Source organism: Rhinoraja longicauda, chromosome 16 (genome assembly GCF_053455715.1).
Source record: "Rhinoraja longicauda isolate Sanriku21f chromosome 16, sRhiLon1.1, whole genome shotgun sequence".
Classification (NCBI taxonomy): Eukaryota; Metazoa; Chordata; class Chondrichthyes; order Rajiformes; family Arhynchobatidae; genus Rhinoraja; species Rhinoraja longicauda.
The window spans coordinates 9,006,939-9,019,438 of NC_135968.1; the positions used below are offsets into that span (position 1 = coordinate 9,006,939).

Here is a 12,500-nt window from a genome sequence, read left to right on the forward strand (position 1 = left end):
TACCAGGAAACATAGCTATGAAAAGCTGAAATTAAGTCACTAACCTTTATGTAGAAGAGGTAAGAGAACTCAGTTCAATTCGAGGGCAGCAACTAAAATGGCAGTAAGCAACAACACAGGCTTAAAAACGGTGGAATACATAAGGACATATGGAATAGGAGTAGAATTAGGCCAATCGGCTCATCGAGTCGACTCCGCCATTCAATCATGGCTGATCTATCTCTCCCTCCTGACCCCATTCTCCTGCTCCCCATAACCCCTGACACCTGTGCTAATCAAGAATATATCTATCTCTGCCTTAAATATATCCATTGACTTGGCCTCCACAGCCTTCTGTGGCAAAGAATTCCACAGATTCACCACCCTCTGACTAAAGAAATTTATGTTTAGTTTAGTTGAGTTTAGAGATACAGTGCGGAAACAGGCCTTTTGGCCCCGCTCAGTCCGCACCGAACAGTGATCCCCGCACACTAACACTTTCCTAACTCTCTCCTCATCTCCTTCCTATAAGAACGTCCTTTAATTCTGAGGCTGTGACCTCTCGTCCTAGACTCTCCCACTTGTGGAAACATCCTCTCCACATCCACTCTACCCAAGTATTTCACTATACTGTATGTTTCAATGACCTCCCCCCTCATTCTTCGGCCGCGGGGCCTTCCATCGCCCGGTGCGGCTCGGCCGCGGGACTTTTCAGCACCCGGTACGGCTCGGCCGCGGGGCCTTCAAACGCCCGGCTCGGCCGCGGACTTTTCAGCGCCCGGTGCGGCTCGGCCGCGGGGACTTCCATCCCCTTGCGGGGACTGTGCGGGTCGGTCGGAGACGAGCTGTCTGTCCGTGGGCGTGGGGAAGAGAGTGGAAGTTTTGTTGCCTCCATCACAGTGAGGGGGTGTTTGGAGTCACTGTGATGGATGTTTGTGTTGGGGTCATGTGTCTTGTGTTTTTTTTTGTGTGTGTGACTGCAATGTAATTTCGTTCGGTACCTCGGTACCGAATGACAAATAAAGCTCTGTATTCTCTGTATTCTAGAATACGTAGGGATTATTGAAAGTATAGGAATTTATAAAAGTAAAAATAAGTTTAAAAAAAGTTGAAAACAGGAATTCATAGAAGTATTGGTATTGGTTTATTATTGTCACTTGTACCGAGATACAGTGAAAAGGATGGAGGGACTGACATATGATGAGAGAATGGATCAACTGGGCTTATATTCAGTGAATTTGGAAGGATGAGAGGGGATCTTATGGAAACATGTAAAATTCTTAAGGGATTGGACAGGCTAGATGCAGGAAAAATGTTCCCAGTGTAGAGGGAGTCCAGAACCAGGAGTCACAGTTTGAGAATAAGGTATTTATTCACAAAATGCTGGAGTAACTCAGCAGGTCAGGCAGCATCTCAGGAGAGAAGGAATGGGTGACGTTTCGGGTCGAGACCCTTCTTCAGACTCAGGGGTCTTCAGTATAAGGGGTAGGCCATTTAGGACTGAGATGAGGAAAAACTTTTTCACCCAGAGAGTTGTGAATCTGTGGAATTCTCTGCTACAGAAGGCAGTGAAGGCCAATTAACTGGACGTTTTCAAGAGAGAGTTAGATATAGCTTTTTGGGATAACAGATTCAAGGGATATGGGGAGAAAGCAGGAACGGAACGGGGTACTGATTTTGGATGATTAGCCATGATCATATTTAATGGCGGTGCAGGCTCGAAGGGTCGAATGGCCTACTCCTGCACCTATTTTTCTATGTTTCTATATTGGCTGCTTGCCCATGGTAGCGTGAAGTGTAGTTGAAGCATAGAAGAAGTCAATGGTAGTTTGTCAGAGTGAGCAGTTTAATCTTTTATCCAAGTGGTGGCAGGACAGTATTTCCTCACTAGAGCATTGGAGTATTAACCAGGCCAGGTAGTTGGCTCTATAGTGAGTCTTGAACTCATAGCCTTTGGTAGTCAGAACACGCCACCTTGGGTACTGTCTGTGTGGTGTTTGCATGTTCTCCCCGTGAGCACGTGGGTTTCCTCCGGGTGCTCCGGCCTCCTCCCACATCCAAAGATGTGTGGGTTTGTAGGTATAATTGGACCTCTGTAAATTGTGCGCAGGGAGTGCATGCGAAAGTGGGATAACAGAACAGGTGATCGATGGTCAGCATGGACTCGGTGGGCCGAAGGGCCTGTTTCCATGCTGTGGCTCTGGGCTAGACTAGGCGTGAAAGGTGGTACATCGTTGACGGAGGAATACATCACAGGGTGCCTGATTTAACAGCATTCCCTAAAGGGCCAAACCCTGCCTTCGAATGAATTGTTCTCAAACAATCTTTTTTTTTTCCGATGCTCTCTGGTCCTGGACTCTCCCACGAATGGAAACATCCTTTCCACATCCACGCGAAGTAGACCTTTCATCATCGGGTATCTGTATACTAAAACTCTCGTTTGTTTGTTTGTTTGTTCCTGAACTACAGCCAAAACGGTACACGAGAGCGCAACAATTGTCGGCCCACCTTACTCACCGAGGGAGGGGAAGGGGGGGAGGAGAGGGGGGGGGAGGGAGGGGAGGGGAGGAGGGAGGGGGAGGGAGGGAGGGGGAGGGAGGGAGGGAGGAGGTGAAGGGGAAGAGGGAGGGGGAGGGGAGTGGGGAGGGGACGGGAGATGAGGGAGTAAGGGGGGAGGAGGGGAGAGGGGAGAGGGGAGAGGGGAGAGGGGAGAGGGGAGAGGGGAGGAGGGAGGGAGGGAGGGAGGGAGGGTGGGGAGGAGGGAGGGGGAGGAGAGGGGGGGAGGGAGGGGAGAGGGGAGGAGGGAGGGAGGGAGGGAGGGAGGGTGGGGAGGAGGGAGGGGGAGGAGAGGGGGGGAGGGAGGGGAGAGGGGAGTGGGGGAGAAGAGGGCGCGACACCAATGCAGGAGAGGTTTGGGCCCAACGGGTCCACTTGGTCGAGTGTTTCAATGAAATCCCCTCCTCATCTGAACTCGGAGATTAAAGCCAATTTTTATTAAGCTTCCTGAGATTAAAAATAAAATTGTGCAATGACAGAGCACCTTTTTAATCGCAGCTGAAGTAACGTACAGGATGTCTTGGGAGTTTTGCCAAACCAAATTGGGCACAAAGCCATACACATGGATGCCGAGGCCGATGACCGTAGATTAGTCAAAGAGGCAGGTTTAAGAGAGCACAGGAAAAAGGAAAGTGGTGGGGGTGAGGGGGGTGGGGGGGGGGGGGGGAAGGGGTGGCAGAAAGTTATATGGAGAAATAATATCCGAACCTTAAAGATGACACACCGGTCAACCTGAGGAGCACCTTCAGCAACAGACTGGTTCCACCAAGATGCAGCACAGAACGACACAGGGGATCCTTCTTCCCTGTGGCTATCAAACTGTACAACTCCTCCCCCTTCTGTCGTGGGGTGGACTGACTCCACTTCTCTCCCCCCCCCCCCCCCCCACCCCCCCTCCAATCTTTGCACATCGCCAATCCTTTCCACTCGTCACTTTAATTTCGCGTTTCGTGTATCTCGTGTTTAACGACTGTTGACAGATCAATTTCCCTCCTGGGGTAAATAAAGTGCTATCGTATGGAATCGTGTCATATCATAAGTGCAAGGGAATTAGTGGCAAAGCTGCCAATGGGCGGAACACTGGAAACGGGGTGCAACACAAAATCCTCCCTCAGAAGCGCACTGGGGCGGCGCGGTGGCGTGGCGTTGGATTTGCGGCCTCACCACGATCCCGACCACGGGTGCTCGCCTGCACGGAGTTTGTACGTTCTCCCCGTGACCTGTGTGGGTTTTCCCCGGGTGCTCCGGTTTCCCCCCACGCTCCAGCTTTGTAGGTTAATTTGGCTTCTGTAATATTGCAAATCGCCCCTCGCGTGCGTAGGGTAGCGCTAGCGTACGGGGATCGCTGGTCGGCGTGGGCGCGGCGGACCGAAGGGCCCGTTTCCGTGATGTGTCTAAACTAAACTAAATTAAATGGGGAATGAATTTGAGGACCAAGGTATCTGCACAATATTGTAGCTCTTGAAAGTTGTACTTTGCAAAGAGAACCCAGTTGTTTGTTTCTCTGCCAACTTTCCATCATCACCTGCTTAATAGTTCAATAACTTCTTTATTGGCATGTGTGCCTAGATATAGAGAAATGCCTTGCATACAATCCAGTAAAATCATCGGAAGACATGACTCAGTGTGGTGAAATATTTCAGGGCACAGTGACCTCAGTACCTTTAACAACACAGACACAAAAGGCTGGAGTAACTCAGCGGGTCAGGACGCGTCACTGGAGAAAGGGAATAGGTGACGTTTCGAGTCGAGATCTGAAGAAGGGTCTCAACCCGAAACGTCACCCATTCCTTCTCTCCAGAGATGCTGCCTGACCCGCTGAGTTACTCCAACTTTTTGCGTCTATCTTCAGTTAAACCAGCACCTGCAGTTCATAGAAACATAGAAAATAGGTGCAGAAGTAGGCATTCGGGCCTTCGAGCCAGCACTGCCATTCAATACGATCACGGCTGATCATCCAGAATCAGTACCTTAGTTCCTGCTTTCTCCCCATATCACTTGATTCCGTTCGCCCAAAGAGCTATATCTCACTCTCTCTTAGAAACATAGAAAATAGGTGCAGGAGTAGGCCATTCGGCCCTTCGAGCCTGCACCGCCATTCAATATGATCATGGCTGATCATCCAACTCAGTATCCCGTACCTGCCTTCTCTCCATACCCCCTGATCCCTTTAGCCACAAGGGCCACATCTAACTCCCTCTTAAATATAGCCAATGAACTGGCCTCAACTACCTTCTGTGGCAGAGAATTCCACAGATTCACCACTCTCTGTGTGAAAAAAAACTTTCTCATCTCGGTCCTAAAAGACTTCCCCCTTATCCTTAAACTGTGACCCCTTGTTCTGGACTTCCACAACATCGGGAACAATGTTCCTGCATCTAGCCTGTCCAACCCCTTAAGAATTTTGTAAGTTTCTATAAGATCCCCCCTCAATCTTCTAAATTCCAGCGAGTACAAGCCGTCTATCCAGTCTTTCCCCATATGAAAGTCCTGCCATCCCAGGAATCAATCTGGTGAACCTTCTCTGTACTCCCTCTATGGCAAGAATGTCTTTCCTCAGATTAGGAGACCAAAACTGTACGCAATACTCCAGGTGTGGTCTCACCAATGCCCTGTACAACTGCAGCAGAACCTCCCTGCTCCTATACTCAAATCCCCTCGCTATGAATGCCAACATACCATTCGCTTTCTTCACTGCCTGCTGCACCTGCATGCCTAATTTCAATGACTGGTGTACCACGACACCAGGTCTCGTTGCATCTCCCCTTCTCCTAATCGGCCACCATTCAGGTAATAGTCTGCTTTCCTGTTCTTGCCACCAAAGTGGATAACCTCACATTTATCCACATTATACTGCATCTGCCATGCCTTTGCCCACTCACCTAACTATCCAAGTCACGTTGCAGCCTCCTAGCATCCTCCTCACAGCTAACACTGCCCCCCAGCTTCGTGTCATCCGCAAACTTGGAGATGTTGCATTCAATTCCCTCGTCCAAATCATTAATATATATTGTAAATAGCTGGGGTCCCAGCACTGAGCCTTGCGGTACCCCACTAGTCACTGCCTGCCATTCTGAAAAGGACCCGTTTATTCCTACTCTTTGCTTGACTTGAATACATCCAGTAAAATTGGCTTCCACTGCCTTCTGCGGCAGAGAATTCCACAGATTCACCTCCTTCATTCCTTCACCTTTGGTACGGCTATCTTAATCCACCTGGTACTCTGTTCTTTCTCAATTAATTGCCACCCACCATTCTCCTGTTTCACTTGTTTCGACGCATTCCTGTTGGTCAGTCGGTTAACTGGTGTAGATTGCTGTTTAGTGTAGGTGGATGGTGGGGGAAAGTGGGGGAATGGGATGTTCTTTCAGCTGGCATGGTCTCAGTGGGTTACTGACCTGTCTGTCCTGGGCCTCCTTCACTGCCAGAGTGAGGCCACACACAACGTAGAGGAACAGTTTCTCATATTTCGCTTGGGCAGCTTATTACCAGCGATATGAAAATTAAATTCTCTCATTTTGAGTACGTTCACCTCATCCTTCCCTCCCTTTCCTCCTCCCTCCTTGCCCCCTTCCCCCTCCCGAGTTGTTTTTACCAGTTCCACATTGTTTCTCTTGAGATCACACCTTCCCCAGCCAACGTTGGACTTATCAGGCAACGCCTGCCTGAGGCCATTTGTGGCCGACCTTGACTGGTCCTGGTCACTTCTCACCCCTTCAGCTCTTCATCTTCAACCCTTTCCTCCCCACCCCCATCTCCCCCCCCCCCCCCCCCCCCCCCCCACCAACCCCCTTACTTTCAGTCTGAAGAAGGGTCCCACAGACATCACCCATCCATTTTCTCCAGAGATGCTGCCTGACCCGCTGAGTTACTCCAGAACCCTGCGTCTATCTCCGGGTATAAGAGACGGTGGCAGGAGAATGGGGTTGAGGGGGAGAGGAAGATCAGCCACGATTGAATGGCGGAGTAGACCTGATGGGCCGAATGGCCTAATTCTGCTCCTGGAACTTATAAACTAGCATCAGCAGTTCTTTCCTTCTCACATTGCAATCATTTCCTTGATACCTCCTTTCCTACCTTCTGCCACCTCGTTCAGCCTTGCGCTGAAGAAGGGTCTCGACCCCAAAAATGTCACCCATTCCTTCTCTCCAGAGAGGCAGCTTGTCCCGCTGAGTTACTCCCAGCTGTTTGCGACCATCCTCCCTTTCCTTGTTCAATCTTGCCCGCTTTGCAGCCTTTATTTTCCGCCTTAGTCCTTTCTTCCTCTCCCCAATCTTGCCGCCTCTTAAAACCTGTTCCATTTCCAACGCTTCCGCTCTTTGGAGAAGTCATCTGCCTGAATGTTCCCTCTGTTTCTCTCTCCACAGATGCTGCCTGACCTGCTGACTATTTCTGACGCGTTCTATCTGTATTCCACTCTTGTTGATTGACTGTGACTGAATATGTAGCGTACTTCATTGGTGTTGTCTGTCCCTCCTAAACTGCTGTTCCTCATAGTTAATTCTGTCCCTTCTGAATTGTGGTTCTTCCTTCTGCTTCTTGTGCCCCATTAATGGTCTAACGTTTCTCCTCGGACCATATTGTCAAACCCTCTGTTGTCAAAGTCGTCGAGCATGTTACTGTGTGCCATATACTCCAGTCCGCGGCCCGAGACACTTGAACTAAATCTGGAATGTGTCGGACTTGTTCCAGACCTTAGAGGGAGTACAGAGAAGGTTCACCAGATTGATCCCTGGGATGGCAGGACTTTCATATGAAGAAAGACTGGATAGACTCGGCTTGTACTCGCTGGAATTTAGAAGATTGAGGGGGGACCTTATAGAAACTTACAAAATTCTTAAGGGGTTGGAGAGGCTAGATGCAGGAAGATTGTTCCCGATGTTGGGGAAGTCCAGAACCATGGGTCACAGCTTAAGGATAAGGGGGAAGTCTTTTAGGACCGAGATGAGAAAACATTTCTTCACACAGAGAGTGGTGAGTCTGTGGAATTCTCTGCCACAGAAGGTCGTTGAGGCCAGTTCATTGGCTATATTTAAGAGGGAGTTAGATGTGGCCCTTGTGGCTAAAGGGATCAGGGGGTATGGAGAGAAGGCAGGTACAGGTTACTGAGCTGGATGATCAGCCATGATCATATTGAATGGCGGTGCAGGCTCGAAGGGCCGAATGGCCTACTCCTGCACCTATTTTCTATGTTTCTATGTTTCTATGTATCGGGCTGCTGACCTTCTAATCTATTTCCAGATTTAACTCTCCGTCCTCTGCGATACCCCGGGTTCGATCCTGTCCTCGATTGCTCCCTGTGTGGAGTATGCACGTTCTCCCTGCGACCGCGTGGGTTTTAGAATAAAATAAGTGAAGTAGACTATTTGGCCCTTCGAGCCAGCACTGCCATTCAATATGATCATGGTTGATCATCCAAAAATCAGTACCCCGTTCCTGCTTTTTTCCCCATATCCCTTGACCCCGTGAGCCCTAAGAGCTATATCTAACCCTCTCATGAAAACATCCGGTGAATCGGCCTCCACTGCCTTCTGTGGCAGAGAATTCCACAGATTCACAACTCTCTGGGTGAATAGGTTTTTCCTCATTTCAGTCCTCAATGGCCTACACCTTATTCTTAAACTGTGACCCCTGGTTCTGGACTCCCCCAACATGGGGGACATTTTTCCTGCATCGAGCCTGTCCAATCCATAATTTTTTTTACATGTTTCTGTGAGATCCCCTCTCAACCTTTTGAAATTCCAGTGAACTCCATTCTTTCATCACATGTCAGTCCCGCCATCCCGGGAATTAACCTGCTTCTCGGGTTTCGTCCCACACCCTAAAGACGTGGGGGATTGTAGGACGATTGGTCGCCTTTGTATTGCCGCTAGTGTGTAGGTAGTGTATGTGAAAGTGGAATGTCATAGAACACATATGTGCCTAGTGAGACCGCATCTGGAGTACTGTGTGCAGTTTTGGTCTCCAAATTTGAGGAAGGATATTCTTGCTATTGAGGGCGTGCAGCGTAGGTTTACTAGGTTAATTCCCAGAATGGCGGGACTGTCATATGTTGAAAGACTGGAGCGACTAGGCTTGTATACACTGGAATTTGGAAGGATGAGAGGGGATCTTATCGAAACGTATAAGATTATTAAGGGATTGGGCACGTTAGAAGCAGGAAACATGTACCCAATGTTGGGGGAGTCCAGAACCAGGGGCCACAGTTTAAGAATAAGGGGTAGGCCATTTAGAATGGAGATGAGGAAAAACTTTTTCAGTCAGAGAGTTGTGAATCTGTGGAATTCTCTGCCTGAAAAGGCAGTGGAGGCCAATTCTCTGAATGCATTCAAGAGAGAGCTGGATAGAGCTCTTAAGGATAGCGGAGTCAGGGGGTATGGGGAGAAGGCAGGAACGGGGTACTGATTGAGAATGATCAGCCATGATCACATTGAATGGCGGTGCTGGCTCGAAGGGCTGAATGGCCTCCTCCTGCACCTATTGTCTATTGTCTATTGCACTGGCTACAGCGCCTGGAGGGCGTTACATAATTTCTGCTGCCTCAAACGCAAGAAGCAAAGTTCAAACGCTTTGCAAAATCGTTGCAACAGTCCCACTTGGGGAATTTATGTGTGTGTGTGTGAGGATTTGCTCCAGAGAGCAAACCCGGTGGGTGGAAGAGAAGAGAAGAGAAGAAGATGGATTATCTGTCCAAAGACTTACTTTCATGGCCTTTGCTATTTTCTGATCCCACCCAACTGGGGAGATCATTTGCCAGCTGCACACCGAGGGACATGGCGGGCTCGGTTGGGGAGGCCACTGGGATAATACGGGACATGGGAAATTAAAACGCCATCTTTTCCTTGCCTTGGAAGAATGGCGATCAAAAAATACGCGTCACATTTGCCAGAGAGAGAGACACACAGAGAGAGAAAATCTGAAAGCAGCTAGCAGCTTCTTCCAGAATTATTCCCAGCAGGTTCCTCTATGAATACTTCTTTTCCCCGACTTGATGGATCTGCAGGATTTTCTATTTTGTACTGCCGGGACTAGAGTGTGTGTCTGTGTGTGTGTGTGTGTGTGGGGGGGGGGGGGTCAATGAGTGTAACAAGGCACCCAGTTAAAGGAGCCGCTTGGCAGGAGCTTTGTCCGGCGGTAATGCTGCCAAAATGCCACCTCGTCAAGTCAAGTTTGTTTGTCACATACATATACAATTATATATATATATAATTATATAATATAATATTATATATATAATTATAATTATAATAATATAATAATATAATATATAATAATATAATAATTATATAATATATAATAACATAATAGTATAATATATATTATTATTATAATATATATAATATTATAATTATATAATATAATTATATAATATAATTAGAGAAGGAATGGATGACGTTTCGGGTCGAGACCCTTCTTCAGACTCGAATGGGTGACGTTTCGGGTCGAGACCCTTCTTCAGACTATATATTATATAATTATATTATATAATTATATAATATATAATCTGAAGAAGGGTCTCGAACCCAAAACGTCACCCATTCCTTCTCTCCCGAGATGCTGCCCGACCTGCTGAGTTACTCCAGCACTCTGTGAATAAATACCTTCGATTTGTACCAGCATCTGCAGTTATTTTCTTATACATACATATACAAGATGTGCAGTGAAATGAAAGTGGCAATGCCTGCGGATTGCGCTAAAACTACAAAACAGAATAGAGAGGAAAAAATTTTTAACACAAAAAATAAATTAATACAGTAAATTAAATTAGTCCCTGGTGATATGAGAGTTAACAGTCCTGATGGCCTGTGGGAAGAAACTCCGTCTCATCCTCTCCGTTTTCGCAGCGTGACAGCGGAGGAGTTTGCCTGACCGTAGGAGATGGAACAGTCCGTTGCTGGGGTGGTAGGGGTCCCCCATCATGTTGCCGGCTCTGGATCTGCACCTCCTGATGTATAGGTTGACCTACTTTGTGGGATGTGCTCTGTATGGACTGCACGCCAGTCTCCATTCATAAGTTGGTTAAGCGCTAGGGGAAGAATTGGTTCTTGGTCCTTGGTCCTTAGTCCTCCAAAATATTCCAAATGGAATTTAAACTGGAGGTGGCGGAGTATGGACTTAAGCAAGAAGGGCTTCTTGGAATTAGAATTGGAATTCTAATTCCAGTTCCTAATTGGAATTAGGCCATTCGGCCCATCGGGTCTACTCTGCCATCCAATCACGGCTGATCTATCTCTCCCTCCCAACCCCATTCTCCTAACAACCCCCGTTGCTGGGGTAGTAGGGGTCCCCCATCATGTTGCTGGCTCTGGATCGGCACCTCCTGATGTATAGGTCCTGCGGGGGGGGGGGGGGAGAGTCTAAGAGGAGTCACGACTAAGAGGTTTCCCTTCTTTCATGTGGCAAAATCTAGATATGAGGCCGAGTCTGCCTTCTTCTCAGACCTGAAGCTGTGCGACTTCAACATCATCGACACCCTGGGCGTTGGAGGATTTGGAAGAGTTGAACTGGTAGGTACATGGTTTTTTTTTTTCTCTCAGGTGCAGGAGGAGGCCATTCGGTCTTTCGAGCCAGCGCCGCCATTCAATATGATCATTTATTTCACAAAATGCTGGAGTAACTCAGCGGGTCAGGCAGCATCTCAGGAGAGAAGGAATGGGCGACGTTTCAGGTCGAGACCCTTCTTCAGAACTTCTTTCTTTCTGAAGAAGGGTCTCGACCCGAAACGTCACCCATTCCTTCTCTCCTGAGATGCTGCCTGACCTGCTGAGATACTCCAGCATTTTGTGAAATAAATACCTTCGATTTATCATATATCATATCATATATATACAGCCGGAAACAGGCCTTTTCGGCCCACCAAGTCCGTGCCGCCCAGCGATCCCCGTACACTAACACTATCCTACACCCACTAGGGACAATTTCCACATTTACCCAGCCAATTAACCTGCATACCTGTACGTCTTTGGAGTGTGGGAGGAAACCGAAGATCTCGGAGAAAACCCACGCAGGTCACGGGGAGAACGTACAAACTCCTTACAGTACAGCACCCGTAGTCAGGATCGAACCTGAGTCTCCGGCGCTGCATTCGCTGTAAAGCAGCAACTCTACCGCTGCGCTACCGTGCCGCCCATCCATTTGTACCAGAATCTTACACTTCAATATGATCATGGCTGATCATCCAAAATCAGTACCCCGTTCCTGCTTTTTCCCCCATGTCCCTTGATTCCGTTAGCCTCAAGAGCTCATTCTAACTCTCTTGTGAAAAAATCCAGTGAATTGGCCTCCACTGCCTTCTGTGGCAGAGAATCCCACAGATTCACAACTCTCTGGATGAAAAAGTTTTTCCTCATCTCAGTCCTAAATGGCCTACCCCTTATTCTTAAACTGTGACCTTTGGTTCTGGACACCCCCCCAACATCGGGAACATGTTTCCTGCATCTAGCCTGTCTAATCCCTTAATACATCTGCACCATGTCCCTGCATGGTGAAGAAATATTTTAGGGGAGTAGCCTTGCTTTGTTTTTTCCTTTTCTATTCCTTTTCTCCAGAGATGCTGCCTGACCCGCTGAGTTACTCCAACATTTTTTGTCTATCTTTGGATGATTAGGTGAAGGTTTGGACCAAAGACAGTCACAAAGTGCTGGAATAACTCTGGCGGGTCAGGCAGCCTCTCTGAAATGGGTTTAGGTTTATTATTGCCACGTGTACCAATGTATAAGATAAATGTGATAAGCCGTTACTTGAAGACAAGATTTTCATTCCTGCTTTTTAAAATATAATATTAAATGGAGTTTGCCTCTGCATTTATGCACTTTTCTCTCCTATGAGGAGAATATTTGCCAACTGATTTGGGAGATAACTAGGATAATGGAATGTGGAAACTTACAACACGGTGGCGCAGCGGTAGAGTTGCCGCCTTACAGCGAATGCAGCGCCGGAGACTCAGGTTCGATCCTGACTACGGG

At 48.0% G+C, this 12,500-nt stretch overlaps 1 protein-coding gene across 1 annotated transcript in view; it reads left to right on the forward strand.

Moving 5' to 3' along the window:
* Positions 1-12,500, forward strand: part of prkg1b (protein kinase cGMP-dependent 1b) — a 422,934-nt gene that overhangs the window by 364,954 nt on the left and 45,480 nt on the right. Inside the window, exon 10 of the mRNA XM_078412759.1 lies at positions 10,946-11,042. Within this exon, the coding sequence (XP_078268885.1) occupies positions 10,946-11,042 (97 nt within the window). The remainder of the gene's footprint in view (positions 1-10,945; positions 11,043-12,500) is intronic.